We start from the raw sequence: 21,636 nt of genomic DNA on the forward strand, positions 1-21,636 counted from the left end.
TCTTTCTCCTCCAGCTCCTCCGATTGAGGAGTCAGCTTCTCAGCAGGAGAAATTCCATTTTAGGTTTCCCAAACGTACACGGAGTGGGTTTCTTGATCACTCAGACTTCAGCGATACAGTCCAGAAACACCGAGCTTTTCCAGATAAGCGCTTTACTAAGCGCCTTAATGACACACGTTATCCCTTCCCCCCTGACGTAGTCAAGGGTTGGGCTCAGTGTCCCAAGGTGGATCCTCCAGTCTCTAGACTGGCGGCTAGATCCATAGTTGCAGTGGCAGATGGTGCATCACTCAAGGATGCCACTGACAGGCAGATAGAGCTCCTGATGAAATTCATCTATGAAGCTATTGGCGCGTCCTTTGCTCCGGCATTCGCAGCCGTATGGGCACTACAAGCTATCTCAGCTTGTCAGTCTGAGATTAATGCAGTCACACGTGCCTCTACTCCGCAGGTTGTGTCCTTAACCTCTCAGGCGTCGGCGTTTGCGTCCTACGCCATGAATGCTGTCCTGGACTCTGCGAGCCGTACGGCGGTAGCATCCGCCAATTCAGTGGCAGTCCGCAGGGCCATGTGGCTACGTGAATGGAAGGCAGACTCTGCTTCCAAAAAGTTCTTAACCGGGTTGCCATTTTCTGGCGACCGCCTGTTTGGCGAGCGATTGGATGAAATCATTAAACAATCCAAGGGAAAGGACTCGTCCTTACCCCAGTCCAAACCAAACAGACCTCCACAACGGAAGGTACAATCGAGGTTTCGGTCCTTTCGGCCCTCAGCCAGATCTCAATTCTCCTCGTCCAACAGGCCACAGAAGGGTCAGAGGAACTCCGATTCATGGCGGTCTAAGTCACGTCCTAAGAAGACCGCCGGAGGAACCGCTCCCAAAGCGGCCTCCTCATGACTCTCGGCCTCCCCAAACCGCATCCTCGGTCGGTGGCAGGCTCTCCCGCTTTTGCGACGCCTGGTTGCCACATGTCCAAGACCGATGGGTGAGAGACATTCTGTCTCACGGTTACAGGATAGAGTTCAGCTCTCGTCCTCCGACTCGTTTCTTCAGAACATCTCCACCCCCCGAGCGAGCCGATGCTCTTCTTCAGGCGGTGAGCACTCTGAAGGCAGAAGGAGTGGTGATCCCTGTTCCCCTTCAGCAATGGGGCCACGGTTTTTACTCCAACTTGTTTGTGGTGCCAAAAAAGGACGGATCTTTTCCGTCCCGTTCTGGACCTAAAACTGCTCAACAGACACGTTAAAACCAGGCGGTTCCGGATGGAATCTCTCCGCTCCGTCATCGCCTCAATGTCCCAAGGAGACTTCCTAGCATCAATCGACATCAGGGATGCTTATCTCCACGTGCCGATTGCACCAGAGCATCAGCGCTTCCTGCGTTTCGCCATCGGGGACGAACACCTTCAGTTCGTGGCACTGCCTTTCGGCCTGGCGACAGCCCCACGGGTCTTCACCTTCAAGGTCATGGCAACAGTGGTAGCAGTCCTACACTCTCAGGGACACTCGGTGATCCCTTACTTAGACGATCTGCTTGTCAAGGCCCCCTCTCGGGTGGCATGCCAACACAGCCTGAACATTGCTCTGGAGACTCTCCAGAGATTCGGGTGGATCATCAATTTCCCAAAGTCAAAATTGACACCGGCCCAATCACTGACCTATCTCGGCATGGAGTTTCATACTCTCTCAGCGATAGTGAAGCTTCCGCTGGACAAACAGCGTTCACTACAAACAGGGGTGCAATCTCTCCTTCGAGCCCAGTCGCATCCCTTCAGGCGCCTCATGCACTTCCTAGGGAAGATGGTGGCAGCAATGGAGGCAGTTCCTTTTGCGCAGTTTCATCTGCGTTCACTTCAATGGGACATTCTCCGCAAATGGGACAGGAAGTCGACGTCCCTCGACAGGAACGTCTCCCTTTCTCGGGCAGCCAAGGCCTCCCTTCAGTGGTGGCTTCTTCCCACTTCTCTGTCGAAGGGGAAATCCTTCCTGCCCCCATCCTGGGCTGTGGTCACGACGGACGCGAGTCTGTCAGGGTGGGGAGCGGTCTTTCTCCACCACAGGGCTCAGGGTACCTGGACTCAGCCAGAGTCCTCCCTTCAGATCAATGTTCTAGCGTCTTCAGCGTTATCTCAAGAGGTCATTGCCACTATGAGACAGGCCAGGAAACCAACCTCCGCCAAGATCTACCACAGGGCGTGGAGGATCTTCTTATCCTGGTGCTCTGATCAGGGTTTTACTCCCTGGCCATTTGCCTTGCCCACTTTTCTGTCCTTCCTTCAATCCGGAATGGAAAAGGGTTTGTCTCTCGGCTCCCTTAAGGGACAAGTCTCGGCGCTCTCTGTGTTTTTTCAAAAGCGTCTAGCCAGGCTTCCACAGGTACGCACGTTCCTGCAGGGGGTTTGCCACATAGTCCCTCCTTACAAGCGTCCGCTAGAACCCTGGAATCTGAACAGGGTGCTAACGGCTCTTCAGAAACCACCCTTCGAGCCAATGAGGGATATTTCTCTTTCACGCCTTTCGCAGAAGGTGGTCTTCCTAGTGGCAGTCACTTCACTTCGGAGAGTGTCTGAGCTAGCAGCGCTGTCATGCAAAGCCCCCTTCCTGGTGTTTCACCAGGACAAGGTGGTTCTGCGTCCGGTTCCGGAATTTCTCCCGAAGGTGGTATCCCCTTTTCATCTCAATCAGGATATCTCCTTATCTTCTTTTTGTCCTCATCCAGTTCACCAATGTGAAAAGGATTTGCATTTGTTAGATCTTGTGAGAGCACTCAGACTCTACATTTCTCGTACGGCGCCCCTGCGCCGCTCGGATGCGCTCTTTGTCCTTGTCGCTGGCCAGCGTAAAGGGTCGCAGGCTTCTAAGTCAACCTTGACTCGGTGGATCAAAGAACCAATTCTGGAAGCCTACCGCTCTTCTGGGCTTCCGGTTCCTTCAGGGCTGAAGGCCCATTCTACCAGAGCCGTGGGTGCATCCTGGGCTTTGCGGCACCAGGCTACGGCTCAGCAGGTGTGTCAGGCGGCTACCTGGTCGAGTCTGCACACTTTCACGAAACACTATCAGGTGCATACCTACGCTTCGGCAGATGCCAGCCTAGGTAGGCGAGTCCTTCAGGCGGCGGTTGCCCACCTGTAGGAAGGGGCCGTCTTACGGCTCTTTTACCGAGGTATTCTTTTACCCACCCAGGGACTGCTTTTGGACGTCCCAATTGTCTGGGTCTCCCAATGGAGCGACAAAGAAGAAGGGAATTTTGTTTACTTACCGTAAATTCCTTTTCTTCTAGCTCCAATTGGGAGACCCAGCACCCGCCCCTGTTCCCTTCGGGCTGTTGTTTTTTTGTGTACACATGTTGTTCATGTTGAATTGTTCTTTTGGTTCATGGTTTCAGTTCTCCGAACATCCTTCGGATTGAATTTACCTTAGATCAATTTATAAGTTTCCTCCTTCCTGCTTTTGCACCAAAACTGAGGAGCCCCTGATGCACGGGGGGGTGTATAGGCAGAGGGGAGGGGTTTACACTTTTAAGTGTAATACTTTGTGTGGCCTCCGGAGGCAGAAGCTATACACCCAATTGTCAATTGTCTGGGTCTCCCAATTGGAGCTAGAAGAAAAGGAATTTACGGTAAGTAAACAAAATTCCCTTCTTTATAAAGTGATGAATGGCTCCACACACTACAAGTACATGCAGTGGGTCTATAATAATTAATAAATCTTCTGCAATGTTTAGTTGGGCCATGAATTTATTTTCCGGATTAGATTTGTGTCTCTTCGCAAATTGACAATATAGTGTTTTGAGTTATCGCATATTTCTGATTTGCCAATTACATGATTGATGTTTCCCCTGAATAGCGTCCCTCCCGACCCATCCCTTTATGGCTACTACAACACAGCCCAATTCACTGGTCTCCAACACAATGACCGATCATACATGGTCATAAATCTTTGTAGCTAGAATACCCGCTAAAAGAAGACCCCAGATCAAAAGGGGCCAGTTGTTATTATTTTGTTCTTGCTGCTCCCTTGTGTATTTTTTTATTATTTCTGCCATATGGTAACTTTTCTATTTCATGCAAAATGTAATGTTTTTTTACCAAGGGGCATTGCTCATAGGATGGTAATGCAGAACAGCCTAAAGACACGCCCCAGAGGATCATGTGAGCTATGCCCCCTTGGCAAAAAACATAAAGGTTAGCAACAAAATAAAAAGGCCATGTCTAATAAAAATAATAATAGTAATATTAATAATAATAAAAAATACTCTGAGGAACAGCATAAATAGATGAAGAGCAAAAACTGGTTACTTTTGATGCAAGGATGGGTACAGTTCATATTTTTGCTTCACTGCACAATTAAATGTGATGTATTGATTATAGGGAACCTGTTAGGTCCCTTATGTGGTCTAACCTATAAGCAGGGTGATGTGTGGCCTAAAAACCCCTTTCTACCCATCCATGTGGTGTAATATTGTGTAAAATTTAATTTATAAAAAAAAGTTTTATAACTTACATGTGCCGTATGTAAATGATCAGAGGGACTAGTCCCTTGGGCGCCACTTCGCCCCGTCTAGTTTGCTCTCTTTCATTGGTTGCACGCCCCTGTGGGCGTCATACCATGAATTTACATGAGCAACTTCACCGTTAGCTCCTGGAATCCCGCATGTGCATATTTTTCATTCGCGCAGCCTTCTTAGCTGGGTGTACGCTTGTTGATTTCAGAAGCACACTGTGCATGACCTGAACACTCCTGCGTCGGGTGTTTGCTTAGCGGCTTTAGACACGCTCTGCACATGGTCAGAAGAGCAGGAGTCTTTAGGTCATGCACAGTGTGCTTGTGAAGCCAACAAGCGTACACCCGGCTAAGAAGGCTGCGCGAATGAGAAGTGCACACACGCGGGATTCCAGGAGCGTTCGGTGACGTCGCTCATGTAAATCAATGGTATGACACCCACCACGGAAAGAGGGCAAACTAGACTGGCCGAAACGACGCCCAAGGGACTAGTCCCTTTGCTCATTCACATAGGGAACATGTAAGTTCTAAAACAATTTTTAGAAATTCATTTTACACAGTATTACAACACAGGGATGGGTAGGAAGGGGTTTTTAGGCCACACATCACCCTGCTTCTAGGTTAAACGCATACGGGACCTGACAGGTTCCCTTTAACACCAGCATGACATATAAGATTTGATGAATGCATACCATGCAGACACTGTTTTCTACATTGAGCTGTACCTATAGAGACCGCTTTGCCGCCTTCTACACACCACAATGGTCATGTATAATTAGTGCAGAAGATAGTAGATCTGGTTCTTGCTTCTGGTCAGAATATATACGTTGGTAGAACGCAAGGACAACCATCTATTTGTGTTTGATGAATAACTCTTGTAATGATGTGGTTTAAAGGCAGTAACGCCCTGCAGATATACCCATTATAAATTACTATTGGTCCTTCTGAAGTTAATTTATAGATAGAGCATTGTGGATCCTTTGTATAGGCATCACTCTGCTTCTCTGGCTTTTTATTGCATGGCTCTTGCTCCCCCTCCCTTCCGAGCACTCATCCCCCTCCTCTCCTCGTATGGGGTGGGGATAAGCCACCTCACTAATACAGAGATGGGTCCATCCAATCAGCGGTAGGCTTGGTGTAAGGTGCCTGTGATCTGAACACTGCAGAGAGATGCAGGGAGATGTCTCAGTCTGTAAGATGTCTGTCTGAAGCAGGCATCAATTGCGGGATGAGAGGGAGGATGTGTGCTCCTTCTCTAGTGACATGTCTAAATTGCAAGCAGAAGGTGGTGCTTCGAGGAGTGGATCCTTTTTTTATCTGAATGCACGTATTGTATGTACTGTATAAATGCACTGGAGACATGGGGAATTCTGTCAGCTGTGTGCGGAAGCCCAAGGAGAAGAGACCGGGGAAGGAGAAGGAGCCTCAGTCTGGAAAGAAAAAGAGACGGTTCAGGAGAAAGAAAAAAGATGAGGGAGCTAAGCAGGAAGCAGAACAAATGGATCAAAAGAACGAAGACAGAGAAGAAGCAAAGGATGTATCAAATAATACGTGTGCCTCTACTGAAGATCCTGAAAGCACCGGTAGCATTCCTAAAGAAGATGGGAGAGTGCTCCAGGTCAGAGAGACGTTTCATGGCATGGTGCATAGAGCTCAGCTGCTGAATCCGATATCGACTCCACAATCCCCACCATTAGGGACCACTGTCATAGCTCGTATAGTGGACAACCCAGCAGAAATGAAGCAGCGATCCTCCAGCACTATGGTGGCTTTTGACTGGGGTGGGAATAGCCGAGCTATTCTTCTGCCTATCAAGGATGATGACCTGGACAAGTCTGTTAGCTATAGGACTAGCACTGGTGAAGAAACTAACCTTGGATTGTCCTCTCTGGCAAAGGATAAAACAGAAAGGGGTGTACCTGTCACCCTGTCATGGGGTCCGGAGCTCTCATCCTCAGGGTATGGCAGCGAGCCCTTATCTCAGCTGGAGCAGGTGGGATTTCACATTTCGGACTCCTTGCTGTTGTGTTGCTTATGTCTTGTATAGCATATCTTGCCATTTCTTTCTAGTAAGTGTCCCATAGAGTGAGTAGCACAAGGTTTTATATTGCTTTATCTGGATAAATTGCTGATTTGCTGGTTATAAATGTAATTGTCAAGGCTTGGGAATGATCAGTAAACCGTGCGCGTTGTTAAGTGCAGATATTCAGAGCGTACAGCTAGTGCGAAAAGTCACACTTCTCTGATTAATGCAGCGTGAGGCAAAGAGGTTTATGATCTATTTCTTTCTACAGATCTCCGATATTTATGTCAGCGGAGAATCAGGAGATATGTCTGCCAAGGAGAAGCTGCTCCTATGGACGCAGAAGGTGACAGCAGGATACGTTGGGGTGAAGTGCACCAACTTTACTTCTTGCTGGAGTGATGGCAAGATGTTTAATGCCATTATTCACCGCTACAGGTTAGTGATCTGCGTGGACCAAGCAATACTACAAAGCGCTGTGTAAGAAGATATTATATTGTACCCATTGCCTGTTTTTCTTCCAGACCTGACCTGGTAGACATGCAGAAAGTGGAAATCCAGAGTAACCGGGAAAATCTGGAGCAGGCATTTGAGATAGCGGAGAATCTGGGGGTAACCAGATTATTAGATGCTGAAGGTTTGTACAATCATCTAATATTGTCAATACTTGAATATTAATTGACATGGCCTCTGCTTCACATACTTATATATTTAACCTCAGATGTGGATGTGGATTCTCCTGATGAAAAGTCTGTGATCACATATGTGTCTTCTATATATGATGCCTTCCCCAAAGTCCCAGAAGGAGGAGAAGGGATCAGTGCCACTGTAAGTGTTGCGCATTTTGGTCCCTCCGCTGTTTGCGGGTTTTACATCCTACGGCTCACATCTCGTCTGGGTCCTTCTTACAGGAAGTGGACTCCTGTTGGCTGGAGTACCAAGAAAGAGTGATGTCACTTACGCAATGGATCCGTCAACACGTACTTCTGATGTCTGACAAATCATTTCCTCAGAACCCTGTGGAGTTAAAGGTACGGTTAATTTCTGCTGAGAATTGGAGCATACTTTTTATAGTGCATAGTGTACTTGCTCATTATTTTATATGTTTTTACTTCTAGGCACTTTATAATCAGTATGTACATGTGAAAGAAACTGAAATTCCAGCAAAAGAACAGGAAAAGGCCCAGATCCAAAAATTATATCAGATGTTACAGGTATGAATTGGTTAATTTTTATGCGTCTACAAGTATAGAAGGGTTTAGTTTTTTCTCTTGTGTTTTTTTTTATTGCTTCTGAGGATGTTAGATCAATAATTTTTGTCTTTTTGTGTTATTTTGCCATAACCAGCCTTTTGGGGGTGGGGTATTAGGGGAGGGGGTGGGTATGGGAAGTATTAGATTATATCTCTGCCATACTCGCTTAAAATGGCCATATATTGAAATATGTCTAGATTGTTTATCCTTAGGACCTTCCATGTGTTGCTTAATTTTAGAAAATTGAAGAAATTGGTTATCATACATATATTACATAACGATGTATTTGTTTTTTTAATACTTGGTGGGGGGGGGATGAAATCTTTTTAAAGGGGTTGTCTTACTGTGCAACCGTCTTTTTAATGTTTATTTTATAAATCAATAGTACATATGATAAGAAGCGAATTTGTAATATATGTTATCAGAGGAATCTGCTTCTTTCTCTCCTAGAATTGATCAGTCATTATCAATATTCTCTATTCTGGGGTAAAATCTGTATTCAGCATGAACTTTCCCATTACTGAGATAGATGTCTGGTGTTACTGAGGGGATTCTATGTAGAGACAAGGAGGGGCGGAGCTCTGCCACTAGCTCCTCCCTTTGTCTTTAGCTCTTCCCATCATAGCAGCAGTTATCAATGAAATTCTATCTCCTATCGACATTTGATGTAAGTTTACGTCATGGTTGGGAAGGAGTTCACGCAAAATAGCATCAATTTCTGTCATTGAGATCCTGGCGGCATAATCGTCGCCGGGAACTTGCCATAACTTATAGCACTTCCCCTGGCTGTTTAACCCCCTAAATGCCACTAGTGTTTGCAAATTTTATGGGGCAGGGAGAGGGAATGCCCTCCCTCTCCATCCTGATTGGGATCCCCACGACGTGATCACAGGGGCCATATTGTTGCCATGGCAACCTAAGGATGACATGACTATTACTGGGTCAGCCAGCTACGGCAGGGCTATTAGATCATGTGAGAAGTATGGTCTAAGAGGCCTCTGCTAGTGCAGAACGGACAGGTCTAATGTATTACAGGGAAGCTGTCACCAGATTTTTCATTTATAATCCAAAACTACCATCTTCAGTTGTGTCGGTGCTGTACTATATAAAGGTGCATAGCATTCCCTTACTCTCCCTGTATACCCCCCAAATACCTTTTGAAAATCTCCCTTGCGGTTTGTAAATCTTTCACTCTAGTTCGATGGGCGTGCTTGCGGTCTGTCCCTCCTTTCTGCGCTAATAGCCATCCTCTCTTTATGATTGCCGCGTGGATGACTCCTCCTGCATCATCCATATAGCCAGGTGAAATCTTGCTCCTGTAAAGAGCCATCGCTGGCTCACGCAGGCCTCAATTATGTATTAGGCTCTGCCTGCAGTAGGGCTGAGCAATGTGCGCCTGTGTCAGCCAGTGACGGCTCTGCGCAGGAGTGAAATTTCTCCCAGGAGGCGTCATCCACGTAAATAGTAACAAGAGGAACCGCTATCAGCGCGGAGAGGAGGGACAGGAGCAGCACCAAGGACGCCCATCGAACCGGACCGAAAGATTTAGGTATAGTGCTGGAGAATACAAAAAGGTATTTGGGGGTATACAGGTAGAGTAAGGGGATAATATGCACCTTTATGGAGTGCAGCACAAGTGCTGCTGAAGGTGATAGTTTTGGTTTATACATGAAAAATTTGGTGACCGGCTCCCTTTAATGAAAACAATATACCAATAAATAAGTATATTTATGTAAAAACTAAAACAAAAAAAAATACCTATTTGTTATTGCCGATCTATGAAACTTTAACATCAGTTAACCCCTTCAGCGAGCACCATAAAAAAATAAAAAAAACCTCTTTTCATCATAGAGTAAAAGCTACGCTCACAAATCCAAATACCCCCCCTCCGTTCTGGACCCCACATTTGATGTCCCCATGTTTTGGGATTGTTGTAGTGAGGAGAGCCTGCTTAATTTTACGGAATGTGTGTCTCCAGAAGGACGAACTGGACACTATAATGTACGGGCACTACAATGTACTGGGCATGACAAGGGCTTATTTGTAATTTTTTATCATGCCACATTCACTGCATTTGACTCCATGGGTATTCTCCAGAGACAAAATCGTCCTTACAAACATAGATGGATTCCCAGAGGGCTGTAATTTCCAAAATGTGATCACTTGAGGGATTTTCTACTTTTCTGGCACTTAGGGGCTTTGCAAATGAAGTCCCCAAATGTTTGGAAAATATATGCTCCAAAAATCAAGTGGCGCTCCTTCCTTCCTTCCCAAGCTCTGCAGTGTGGCCAAACAGTGCTGTACAGTCACATGTGGGGTAGAGGCAAAGCTGCTTATTCTAGCGTCATGAGAGCGCGCTTAGTTCAGGACATTGGTGTGATCATGCCACTGGTCAATCTGCAGGAGCACACCGCTCCTGGCAACCAGAAGGCAGGGGAGCAATATGCTCCTGAAGATACAACATGAAAAATTCCTTTAATTATTTTACATTATTTGACGATATTCCTTTTTTCTGCCTTTTTTTTGTAAAAGACCTGGATTGAGTTTGGTCGAATCAAACTTCCCACATCCTTTCATCCTAATGATGTGGAGGAACAGTGGGGGAAGCTTATACTATCCATGATAGAGCGAGAGAAGGTTCTCCGGCCAGCTGTGGAGAGGTATGTGCTTCTATGGACTGTCTTGGCTTTTTCTTTTTCTTTTCTACTCATTACGATACAATACCTTCTTCTTCTTGCTTAATAGGCTTGAACTGCTGTTACAAATTGCAAATAGGATTCAGAATGGCTGTCTAAGCTGTGAAGAGAAGCTGACACTGGCAAGGAATACACTACAGTCTGTAAGTGCGGGTAGAAGCTGCAGCAACTCTACACCGTAGCAGTGTGTGTGTGTACATGTGTGTGTGTGTGTGTGTGCGCGCGTGCATATATATATATATATATATATATATGTATATGTATGTATGTATGTATGTATGTATGTGTGTGTGCATATATATATATATATATATATATATATATATATATATATATATATATATAATGTATATATGTGTGTGTGTGTATATATATTACATACACACATTAGTGTGTGTGTGCGCTACTAGTATTTACAGGATACGCTCTTGTAAAATGTTAATAATTAGTCAGGTGACATCATGCTGTCAGTTATCAGCCTTTTATGTCTGCTTTATGTGCAATGCACAGTGATGCGTACCACGTAAATGGGTGGGTATAGTTTTATGAATAACACCGATTTCATCTCCGTGTATAAAAGTAATTGAAAACAAGTTGTTTTTTCTCCACAACAATCATTGACTTATTTTCTTTTGACTTTTTGTGTGTGTCCATTAGGATGCCGCTAATGTGGAATGTGGGCAAAGCACTCAACAGGAGATCGAAGTGTTGCAATTCCTTCAGGAAAGTGAAAGCGTTCTCCGTCAACTTCAGGCAGACGTTCAGATTCTGCGAGATGAAAAGTATTTCCAAGTGGATGAGCTTGCCTTCAGGTAAAGTCGAGCTTTACAAATGAATTGCACTATGTTGATTTTATATATGTATGTATGTGCATATGTATATATAATATGTCTATATATTTACAGCGGGTGAAATAAGTATTGAACACCACCAATTTTCAAGTTAAATATGTTTCTGATGGTGATATTGACATAAATTTGTCACTAGATGTCAGTGACAAGCCATCCAGTCCTCACAGGCAAAGAAATCAAACCATAGATGTCCATACATTTAGTGATGTGTAATAATGAAAAATGACACAGGTAAAAAGTATTAAAGGGAACCTGTCATCAGAAATTTGGCTTTCAACCTTAATGTTTCCCCCTCTGCAGCTCCTGGGCTGCATTCTAGCAAGGTTTCTGTACTTTTTGTGCCCCCTTTTAAACCAAAATAAATACTTTATAAGACTGTACTTTTCGGTTTGAAAATCTTGTAAATCGTCCATAGGGGCGGGCCGTGTGGCGTCCATTGCTGTATCTTACGCCGTCCCCCATGCTCCAAATCATCCCTCAGAACGCCGCCCACTGCGCCCGAAGTCCCGTGCATGCCAGGACACCTGGTGACGTGGTCGCACGCACGAGAGTATGGGCGGCGCTGTGATTGCATCGCAAGTGCCCGCCCATACTCTCGTGGGCACGCTCTCCCCTCTGTACGTCGCTCAGATCCTCTCCGCTTCTCCTGTAGTGGCCTGCTCCGCTCCTCCCATCTATTTCCTGCTGCAAGGTACAATGGGAAGGAGGTGACGTCGGGCCGGCGCAGAACGCTGGAGGCAGTGGGGAAAGGGCGGGCACGAGAGTATGGGCGGCACTTGCGATGCAATCACAGCGCCGCCCATACTCTCATGCCTGCGACCACGTCACCAGGTGTCCCGCCGTGCACGGGACCTCGGGCGCAGTGGGCGGCGTTCTGAGGGATGATTTGGAGCATGGGGGACGGCGTAAGATACAGCAACAGACGCCACACGGCCCGCCCCCATGGATGATTTACAAGATTTTCAAACCGAAAGGTACAGTTTTATAAAGTATTTATTTTGGTTTAAAAAAGGGCACAAAAAGTATAGAAACCTTACTAGAATGCAGCCCACGAGCTGCAGAGGGGGAAACTTTTAGGTTGAAAGCCAAATTTCTGATGACAGATTCCCTTTAAGCACACTTATTGAAATGTATTTAATATTTCATACAAAAGTCTTTGTTGGTGATGACAACTTCAAGTTGCTTCCTGTATGGAGAAATTATTCGCATGCATTGCTCAGGTGTGATTTTGGTCATTCTTCCACACAAACAGACTTCAAATCCTGAAGGTTCTGTGGTCTTCTTCTATGAACGCTGCCATAAAATTTATGTCCTGGTCCGGTTATTGGCTGGGCCATTCTAGCATCTTTATTTTCCATCTCTGAAACCAATTGAGAGTTCCCTTGGCTGTGTGTTTGAGATCATTGTCTTGTTGAAATGTCCACACTCGTTTCATCATCCTGGTAGATGCCAGCAGATTTTTATCAAGAATGTCTCGGTACATTTGTCCATTCATCCTTCCTTCAATCATATGACGTTTGCCAGTGCCGTATGCTGGAAAATAGCCCCACATCATGATGATCCCACCTCCAAACTTCACTGTTGGTATGGTGTTTTTTGGGGTCATGTGTAGTGCCTTTTTGTACCTGCTGATTTGAAGTCTTTCTGTAGCTCTCCACAGGTGGTTCTTGACTTTTGGACTACTCTTCTGATTATTTTCACCTTCCTCTCTGAAATTTTCAAGGGAGCACATGATCATGGCCAGTTCATGGTGCAATGATGTTTTTCCCATTTCTTTGTCGCTCTATTGGGAGACCCAGACAATTGGGTGTATAGGCTATGCCTCCGGAGGCCGCACAAAGTATTACACTCAAAAGTGTTAAGCCCCTCCCCTTCTGCCTATACACCCCCCGTGCTCCCACGGGCTCCTCAGTTTTTTGCTTTGTGCGAAGGAGGTCAGACACGCACAGCACAGCTCCACAGATTAGTCAGCAGCAGCTGCTGACTATGTCGGTTGGAAGAAAAGTGGGCCCATATAGGGCCCCCAGCATGCTCCCTTCTCACCCCACTCTTGTCGGCGGTGTTGTTAAGGTTGAGGTATCCATTGCGGGTACAGAGGCTGGAGCCCACATGCTGCTTTCCTTCCCCATCCCCCTCAGGGCTCTGGGTGAAGTGGGATCCTATCGGTCTCCAGGCACTGAGACCGTGCTTCATCCACAACTCCTGTGGAGCCTGCTGGATAGGAGCCGGGTACAGTTCAGGGACATGGCCCTGCTACGTGAAGGTACTCTGTATCCCTGTGGGGACCGCGCACGGCAACACCTCAGCTTTGCTGGGTGTGCTAGTGCACCGGGGACCGCGGCGCTGACCGGGTTAAACTGTGCCATTACACACTCAGCGTCGCTGAGTGTGTTTATACGTAGGGGCTACCGCGCTAACCGCCGCTGCCATGGGAAACTGCGGCGCGGCTGGGACTTGTAGTTCGCCGGGGACTTCGGCGTCGGCCGCGCTTTTACGGCGGCCACGCGTATACTCGAGTCCCCGGCTTGCTTGCGGCCTAGTTTCCCTTTCTCCCGCCCTCAGCCCTGACAGGCAGGGGAAGGGCGGGACGCTGCACGGAACGAGCAGCACTGAGGGCTAGAGTATGATTTCCATACTCCACCCCCCTCACTGTGCACAGTGTGAGCACCTCGGCCACGCCCACGGCTCCCTCCTCTCGTCAGGACGCCGCAGCCATTCCTGTCAGCTCCTCCGACGCTGCAGAGAGGGATTAACCCTGGGAGACCCAGACACGGTCTCTGGTGGCCTCATAACCGCTTTAGGCGGATGGTAAGCAGCACCTGTGGTGCTAGCCCCATGGTGCTGTAGTGTATTGATACATTATTTGTTTATAGTATATATTTTACACTGTATGAGCACAGTTCATTCTGGCTATATACCCTAGTGTGTTACTCAGGGAAAACAATAGCATGGCGCCCACAAAAGGCAGGGGTGCCAAAGCACAGGCTTATTATGCTGACTGCGTCGCTTGTACGACCCAGCTGCCGGCAGGTTCCATTGACCCTCATTGTGTACAATGTTCGGCCCTGTGACACTTCTTCAGCCAGGGCCTCTGCTAAGAGGGGCCCAGGGGGAGCCACCTGTTGACACTGTCCTAGTGATGGGGACGGAGTTTGCAAAACTCTCTGAGACTATGACTAAGATACTAGAAGCCTTGCAGTCCAGGCCGGTATCTCAGCAAAGGGACTCTGTTGAATCATTGTTCCCTGGCCCCCCTCAGTTGGACCAACAATGTCCTCCCGGGGTATCTCATACATCCCAGACTGAGGGTTCTGACTTAGACCCCAGCCCCAGACCGACTAAGCGGGCTCGCTTAGAATTTCCCTCGACATCATATTGTTCAGGGTCTCAGCGGGGGGAATCTCTGGTTGATGATGCGGAGACAGCTGATCAGGATTCTGATCCTGAGGGCGCTCTCAATCTTAATACTCCAGACGGGGACGCCATAGTGAACGTTCTTATTGCGTCCATCGATCAAATGCTGGATAGTTCTCCCTCAGCTCCTCCGGCGGAGGAGTCAGCTTCTCTTACACCGAGTATGTTTCTGGACCACTCTGATTTCAGAGAGGCAGTCCAGATTCATCATGCTTGTCCAGATAAGCGGTTTTCTAAGCGCCTTAAGGATACACGTTATCCTTTTCCCCCTGACGTGGTTAAAGGTTGGACTCAGTGTCCCAAAGTGGATCCTCCAATCTCCAGACTGGCGGACTTGCAGTGGAAGAGGGGGCCTCGCTCAAGGATGCCACTGACAGGCAGATGGAGCTCTGGTTGAAATCCATCTATGAAGCTATCGGAGCTTCTTTTGCCCCAGCGTTCGCAGCCGTATGGGCGCTACAAGCTATCTCAGCAGGTCAAGCGCAAATTGAAGCAGCCACATGCACGGCCGCGCCACAAGTGGCATCCATTACCACCCAGACCTCGGCAATTGCGTCTTACGCTATTATTGCTGTCCTGGACTCTGCGAGCCGTACGGCGGTCGCGGCCGCCAATTCGGTGGTACTCCACAGGACCTTGTGGCTACGGGAATGGAAGGCAGATTTTGCTTCCAAAAAAGCGCTTAACCAGTTTGCCAATTTCTGGCGACAGGCTGTTTGGCGAGCGTCTGGATGAAATCATCACACAATCCAAGGGAAAGGATACATCCTTACCCCAGTCCAAACAGGACATACCCCAACAGAGGAGAGGGCAGTCGAGGTTTCGGTCCTTTCAGGGCGGGGCAGGTCCCAATTCTCCTCGTCCAAAAGGTCTCAGAAAGAACAAAGGAACTCTGATGCATGGCGGTCTAAGTCACGTCCTTAAAAGGCCACCGGAGGCGCCGCTAACAAAGCGGCTTCCTCATGACTTCGACCTCCTCTAGTAGCATCCTCGGTCGGTGGCAGGCTCTCCTGCTTTTGCGACACCTGGCTGCCACAAATAAAAGACCGCTGGGTGAGAGACATTCTGTCTCACGGTTACAAGATTGAGTTCACCTCTCGTCCCCCGACTCGATTCTTCAGGTCATTCCCGCCTCCCTAGCGAGCCGAGGCTCTTCTGCAGGCGCTGTGCACTCTGAAGGCAGAAGGAGTGGTGATCCCGGTTCCTCTTCAGCAACTGAGCCACGGTTTTTACTCCATCTTGTTTGTGGTCCCAAAGGAGGACGGGTCTTTCCGCCCGGTCCTGGACCTGAAACTGCTCAACAAACATGTAAAACCAGACGGTTCAGGATGGAATCCCTCCGCTCTGTCATCGCCTCAATGTACCAAGGCGATTTCCTTGCATCAATCGATATCAAAGATGCTTATCTCCACGTACCGATTGCTCCAGAGCCCAGCGCTTCTTGCGCTTCGACATAGGAAACTAACACCTGCAATTCGTGGCACTGCCGTTCGGCCTGGCAACAGCCCCACGGGTTTTTACCAAGGTTATGGCTACTGTAGTAGCGCTCCTACACTCGCAGGGTCACTCGGTGATCCCGTACTTGGATGCTGATCAAGGCACCCTCTCAAGAGGCATGCCAACGCATCCTCGACGCTTCCCTGGAGACTCTCCAGGGTGTCGGGTGGATCATCAATTTTCCAAAGTCAAATCTGACACCGGCCCAATCGCTGACATATCTTGGCATGGAGTTTCATACCCTCTCAGCGATAGTGAAGCTTCCGCTGTTCAAGCAGTAGGCACTACAGAAAGGGGTACAATCTCTCCTTCAAGGCCAGTCACACCCCTTGAGGCGCCTCATGCACTTCCTGGGGAAGATGGTGGCAGCAATGGAGGCAGTCCCTTTCGCGCAGTTTCACCTGCGTCCCCTTCAATGGGACATCCTACGCAAATGGGACAGGAAGCCGACGTCCCTCGACAGGACCGTCTCCCTCTCTCAGGCGACCAAAGCTTCCCTTCGGTGGTGGCTTCTTCCCACTTCGTTATCGAAGGGGAAATCCTTCCTACCCCCATCCTGGGAAGTAGTCACGACGGACGCGAGTCTGTCAGGGTGGGGAGCGTTTTTTTCCCCACCACAGGGCTCAGGGTACGTGGACCCAGCAAGAGTCCTCGCTTCAGATCAACGTTCTGGAAATACGGGCAGTGTATCTTGCCCAGAAAGCGTTCCAGCAGTGGCTGGAGGGCAAGCAGATCCGAATTCAGTCGGACAATTCCACAACGGTGGCATACATCAACCACCAAGGCGGCACACGCAGCCGGCAAGCCTTCCAGGAAGTCCGGCGGATTTGGATGTGGGTGGAAGCCACGGCATCCACCATATCCGCAGTTCACATCCCAGGCGTGGAAAACTGGGAAGCAGACTTCCTCAGTTGCCAGGGCATGGACGCAGGGGAATGGTCCCTTCACACGGACGTGTTTCAGGAGATCCGTTGCTGCTGGGGGGTGCCGGACGTCGACCTCATGGCGTCCCGGCACAACAACAAGGTACCAATGTTCATGGCACGGTCTCAAGATCCCAGAGCTCTGGCGGCAGACGCCTTAGTTCAGGATGGTCGCAGTTTCAGCTCCCTTATGTGTTTCCTCCGCTGGCACTGTTGCCCAGAGTGTTACGCAAGATCAGGACCGACTGCCGCCGCGCCATCCTCGTCGCTCCAGGCTGGCCAAGGAGGTCGTGGTACCCGGATCTGTGGCATCTCACGGTCGGCCAACCGTGGACACTACCAGACCGAACAGACTTGCTATCTCGAGGGCCGTTTTTTCCATCTGAATTCTGCGGCCCTCAACCTGACTGTGTGGCTATTGAGTCCTGGACCCTAGCGTCTTCAGGGTTATCTCAAGACGTCATTGCCACTATGAGACAGGCTAGGAAACCAACGTCCGCCAAGATCTACCACAGGACGTGGAAAATTTTCCTGTCGTGGTGCTCTGCTCAGGGTTTTTCTCCCTGGCCTTTTGACTTGACCACTTTTCTGTCCTTCCTTCAATCTGGACTGGAAAAGGGTTTGTCGCTCGGCTCCCTTAAGGGACAAGTCTCAGCGCTCTCTGTGTTTTTCCAGAAGCACCTAGCCAGGCTTCCACAGGTACGCACGTTCCTGCAGGGGGTTTGTCACATCGTTCCTCCTTACAAGCGGCCGTTAGAACCCTGGGATCTAAACAGGGTTCTGATGGTTCTTCAGAAACCACCATTCGAGCCAATGAGAGATATTTCCCTCTCACGACTTTCGCAGAAAGTGGTTTTTCTAGTAGCAGTCACTTCTCTTCGGAGAGTGTCTGAGCTAGCAGCATTGTCGTGCAAAGCCCCTTTCCTGGTGTTTCACCAGGACAAGGTGGTTCTACGTCCGGTTCCGGATTTTCTCCCTAAGGTGGTATCCTCCTTTCATCTTAATCAGAATATCTCCTTACCTTCTTTTTATCCTCATCCAGTTCACCAATGTGAAAAGGATTGGCACTTGTTAGATTGGGTGAGAGCACTCAGACTCTACATTTCTCGTACGGCGCCCCTGCGCCGCTCGGATGCACTCTTTGTCCTTGTCGCTGGCCAGCGTAAAGGGTCACAGGCTTCCAAATCAACCCTGGCTCGGTGGATCAAGGAGCCAATTATCAAAGCCTACCGTTCTGCTGGGCTTCCGGTTCACTCAGGGCTGAAGGCCCATTCTACCAGAGCCGTGGGCGCGTCCTGGGCTTTGAGGCACCAGGCTACGGCTCAGCAGGTGTGTCAGGCGGCTACCTGGTCGAGCCTGCACACTTTCACGAAGCACTATCAGGTGCATACCTATGCTTCGGCGGATGCCAGCCTAGGTAGACGAGTCCTTCAGGCGGCGGTTGCCCACCTGTAGGAAGAGGCCGTTTTACGGCTCTATTATGAGGTATTATTTTACCCACCCAGGGACTGCTTTTGGACGTCCCAATTGTCTGGGTCTCCCAATAGAGCGACAAAGAAGAAGGGAATTTTGTTTACTTACCGTAAATTCCTTTTCTTCTAGCTCTAATTGGGAGACCCAGCGCCCGCCCCTGTTTTTTTGTGTACACATGTTGTTCATGTTGAATGGTTTCAGTTCTCCGATATTCCTTCGGATTGAAGTTACTTTTAACCAGTTTATAATTCTTTTTCCTCCTTCTTGCTTTTGCACCAAAACTGAGGAGCCCGTGGGAGCACGGGGGGTGTATAGGCAGAAGGGGAGGGGCTTAACACTTTTGAGTGTAATACTTTGTGCGGCCTCCGGAGGCATAGCCTATACACCCAATTGTCTGGGTCTCCCAATTAGAGCTAGAAGAAAAGGAATTTACGGTAAGTAAACAAAATTCCCTTCTTCTGGGTTATGGCCCCAACAGTACTCACTGGAACGTTCAGTTTTGTTAGAAATTCTTCTGTAACCAATGCCATCAGTATGTTTAGCATCAATAAGGTTGCAAAGATCTTGAGACAGCTCACTGGTTTTACCATCATGAGATGTTTCTTGTGTGGCACCATCGTAATGAAGCACCTTTTTATAGGCCATCAGTTGAACCAGCTGATATTATTTTTCATTAAGGGGCAGGATTCTTTTTTAATTACTGATAGATTGCAGCTGGTGTCATGACTTTCCATAGCTTTTTGTACCTATTTTTCTTCACGTGTTTTATACTTTTCCCCTGTGTCATTTCTCTTTATTACGTATCACTAAATTTGTGGACATCTATAGTTTGAATTATTTGTCTGTGTGGACTGGATAACGTGTTACTGACATTTGGTGAGAAATTCATGTCACTAGCACCTTTAGAGATACTTTAACTTAGAAAATTGGTGATCAATACTTATTTCACCAATTTTATATACCCATCTATTTACATAAAGCTGTAGCATAGTAATATTGTATCTGACATGATCTGTCAGTTTAATATATGTCTGCAGCTGCTTTTATGCTGTATAATAATTTCTAATTGTATACTACTTGTATAATTAATACATGCTGTAAGCTCATTTTCTTATTTAATTTTTTAGAGTTCTACGGATTCAGGACGAGCTTCTGACACTGAGACTGGAATATTCCAACCTGTACAGAAAAGGGAATTTCATCGGTGCAAACTTGCAAACCTCTGTGTCCCTTAACACTTTTTCCCAACAAGGTGTTCACACATCAGCCACTTCTTCCACATCTTGGTTTCGGAAACCAATGAGTCGGGCAGAGCTTCTTGCTTTATCCTCATCAGAAGATGAAGGCAGCCTCAGATTTGTTTATGAGCTCCTTGCCTGGGTGGAAGAAATGCAGGTACTGAACATACAAACACTAATTCAAGTAAATGACGCTATACTATACGGGTATATAATGAATGTTAATTTAGCATTCTTTTATTAAAGGGGTTGCCAACTACTGTTGGATCCACAATGGTGTGTCTTCACTGCTCCTTACTATTCTTCTTTGACTATACTTGCATTGGCTGCTCTGCCAGTATGCATGCATCGCAGTTCGGTAACATGACCCTTTGTATTCTTTTCTTCCTTCTGTATTCTTTTCTTCCATCCTTTTCTATTCTGTCCAATATGCCCTTCTTCTGCGCTCTGGATTCAGTTTGGATGTAAGAGAAAGTTCAGTTGTCACAGAAGGCGGTGGGAGAAATCCTGCATGCTGCAGAACCCCCTCCCGAAACGGTGGACTTCCCTGTTACATTGTGTCCCATTCCAGAGCCTGGAAGATTGGCATATGGGATGGAACAGAAGAAGAATACAAACAGATGTTCTCTTGACCCTGGCTTAAAAGCTGAAGCACATAATATATTTAGAGGTACATGGAGGCAATCTGAGGTGGAATCCTGTTATGTCATCACCCCACCAACCCCCCATACTTACTTTTACACCTCTGGTATCTTTAAACATTGTGGACCAATTCAAAACTAAAAAGTCCTAGATGCAACTGTTGAATAGTTAAATTGAGCTATGTAAAGCTAAAGAAGTTTTCCAGTATGGTATACGTGAACTTTTCTTCATGTTATCACCCCTTTCCAATCTTTTTCTGATTGACACATTTGTGGATTTTTTTTCTTCTAATGGGATAAGATGGTAAGCAGTTGCATACCCGGTTGTCTTAAGGCCCAGTCACACACCATGACTTATCAGCGATCCCGACAACGATACGACCTGATAAGGATCGCTGGTAAGCCGCTGGTGAGATGTCAGACCTTACCAACGACGCATTAACGATGAGCGACCTGTATAACGATCTCGGTGAGCGTTGGGACTGTGTTAGGAGGTCTTTGGAAGGTGTTAAATACAGCGATGCGTCCTGCCCAGTAGGACATCGCCTTTGAAGAAAATGATCCGGACCGTTCGGCAACGACTAGAGATCTCACAGCAGGGGCCTGATTGCTGGTAGGTGTCACACATAACGAGATCGCTAACGGGATCGCTACTGCGTCACAGAAACCGTAACTCAGCAACGATCTCGTTAGAGATCTCGTGTGTGACTGGGTCTTTACTCCTAATCATTTGTTAACTTTAGTTAGTGAAGTTTACTGCTAGTTGGATGGCAGAATTCACCTTCAGATTTGATGATTTTGTGGAGATCTAAAATATAAACAAAATGAATGTGTACTCTCGAGTAAGTAAATAGCCATAGAACATATAAGTAACATGGTAAACAAGAGAATGGGTGGACTGCAGTACCAAGATGGGTTACTAAACTTGGGGTTATTCAGTTTGGAAAAGCACAGGCTTAGGGGTGATCATATTACAATGTACAAATATGAGAGGACAGTACAGAGATCTTTTTAATGATCTTTTTACATCTAGACCTGCGACCATTGCAAAGGAGCATCCACTACATCTACACGAAAGAAGGTTTAATCATAATCATAGAAGCAGATTCTTTACTGTAAGAGCA

The 21,636-nt window shown here is 47.4% G+C and overlaps 1 protein-coding gene across 20 annotated transcripts in view; it reads left to right on the top strand.

The window, feature by feature from the left end:
* MACF1 (microtubule actin crosslinking factor 1) overlaps positions 1–21,636 on the top strand; it is a 519,073-nt gene that overhangs the window by 148,222 nt on the left and 349,215 nt on the right. For 11 of the 20 annotated variants that reach the window (XM_075336182.1, XM_075336187.1, XM_075336184.1 and 8 more), the window contains exons 1-10: positions 5,675–6,496; positions 6,798–6,964; positions 7,051–7,163; positions 7,248–7,354; positions 7,438–7,557; positions 7,645–7,740; positions 10,312–10,439; positions 10,525–10,618; positions 11,133–11,287; positions 19,761–20,028. In XM_075336182.1, coding sequence (XP_075192297.1) covers positions 5,825–6,496; positions 6,798–6,964; positions 7,051–7,163; positions 7,248–7,354; positions 7,438–7,557; positions 7,645–7,740; positions 10,312–10,439; positions 10,525–10,618; positions 11,133–11,287; positions 19,761–20,028 — 1,920 coding nt within the window. In that variant the 5' untranslated portion in view covers positions 5,675–5,824. Of the gene's footprint in view, positions 1–5,674; positions 6,497–6,797; positions 6,965–7,050; positions 7,164–7,247; positions 7,355–7,437; positions 7,558–7,644; positions 7,741–10,311; positions 10,440–10,524; positions 10,619–11,132; positions 11,288–19,760; positions 20,029–21,636 lie in introns of those variants that run through there. The other 9 variants (XM_075336189.1, XM_075336201.1, XM_075336203.1 and 6 more) reach the window with 1 other exon arrangement.

This window comes from Anomaloglossus baeobatrachus, chromosome 2 (assembly GCF_048569485.1).
Source record: "Anomaloglossus baeobatrachus isolate aAnoBae1 chromosome 2, aAnoBae1.hap1, whole genome shotgun sequence".
Classification (NCBI taxonomy): domain Eukaryota; kingdom Metazoa; phylum Chordata; class Amphibia; order Anura; family Aromobatidae; genus Anomaloglossus; species Anomaloglossus baeobatrachus.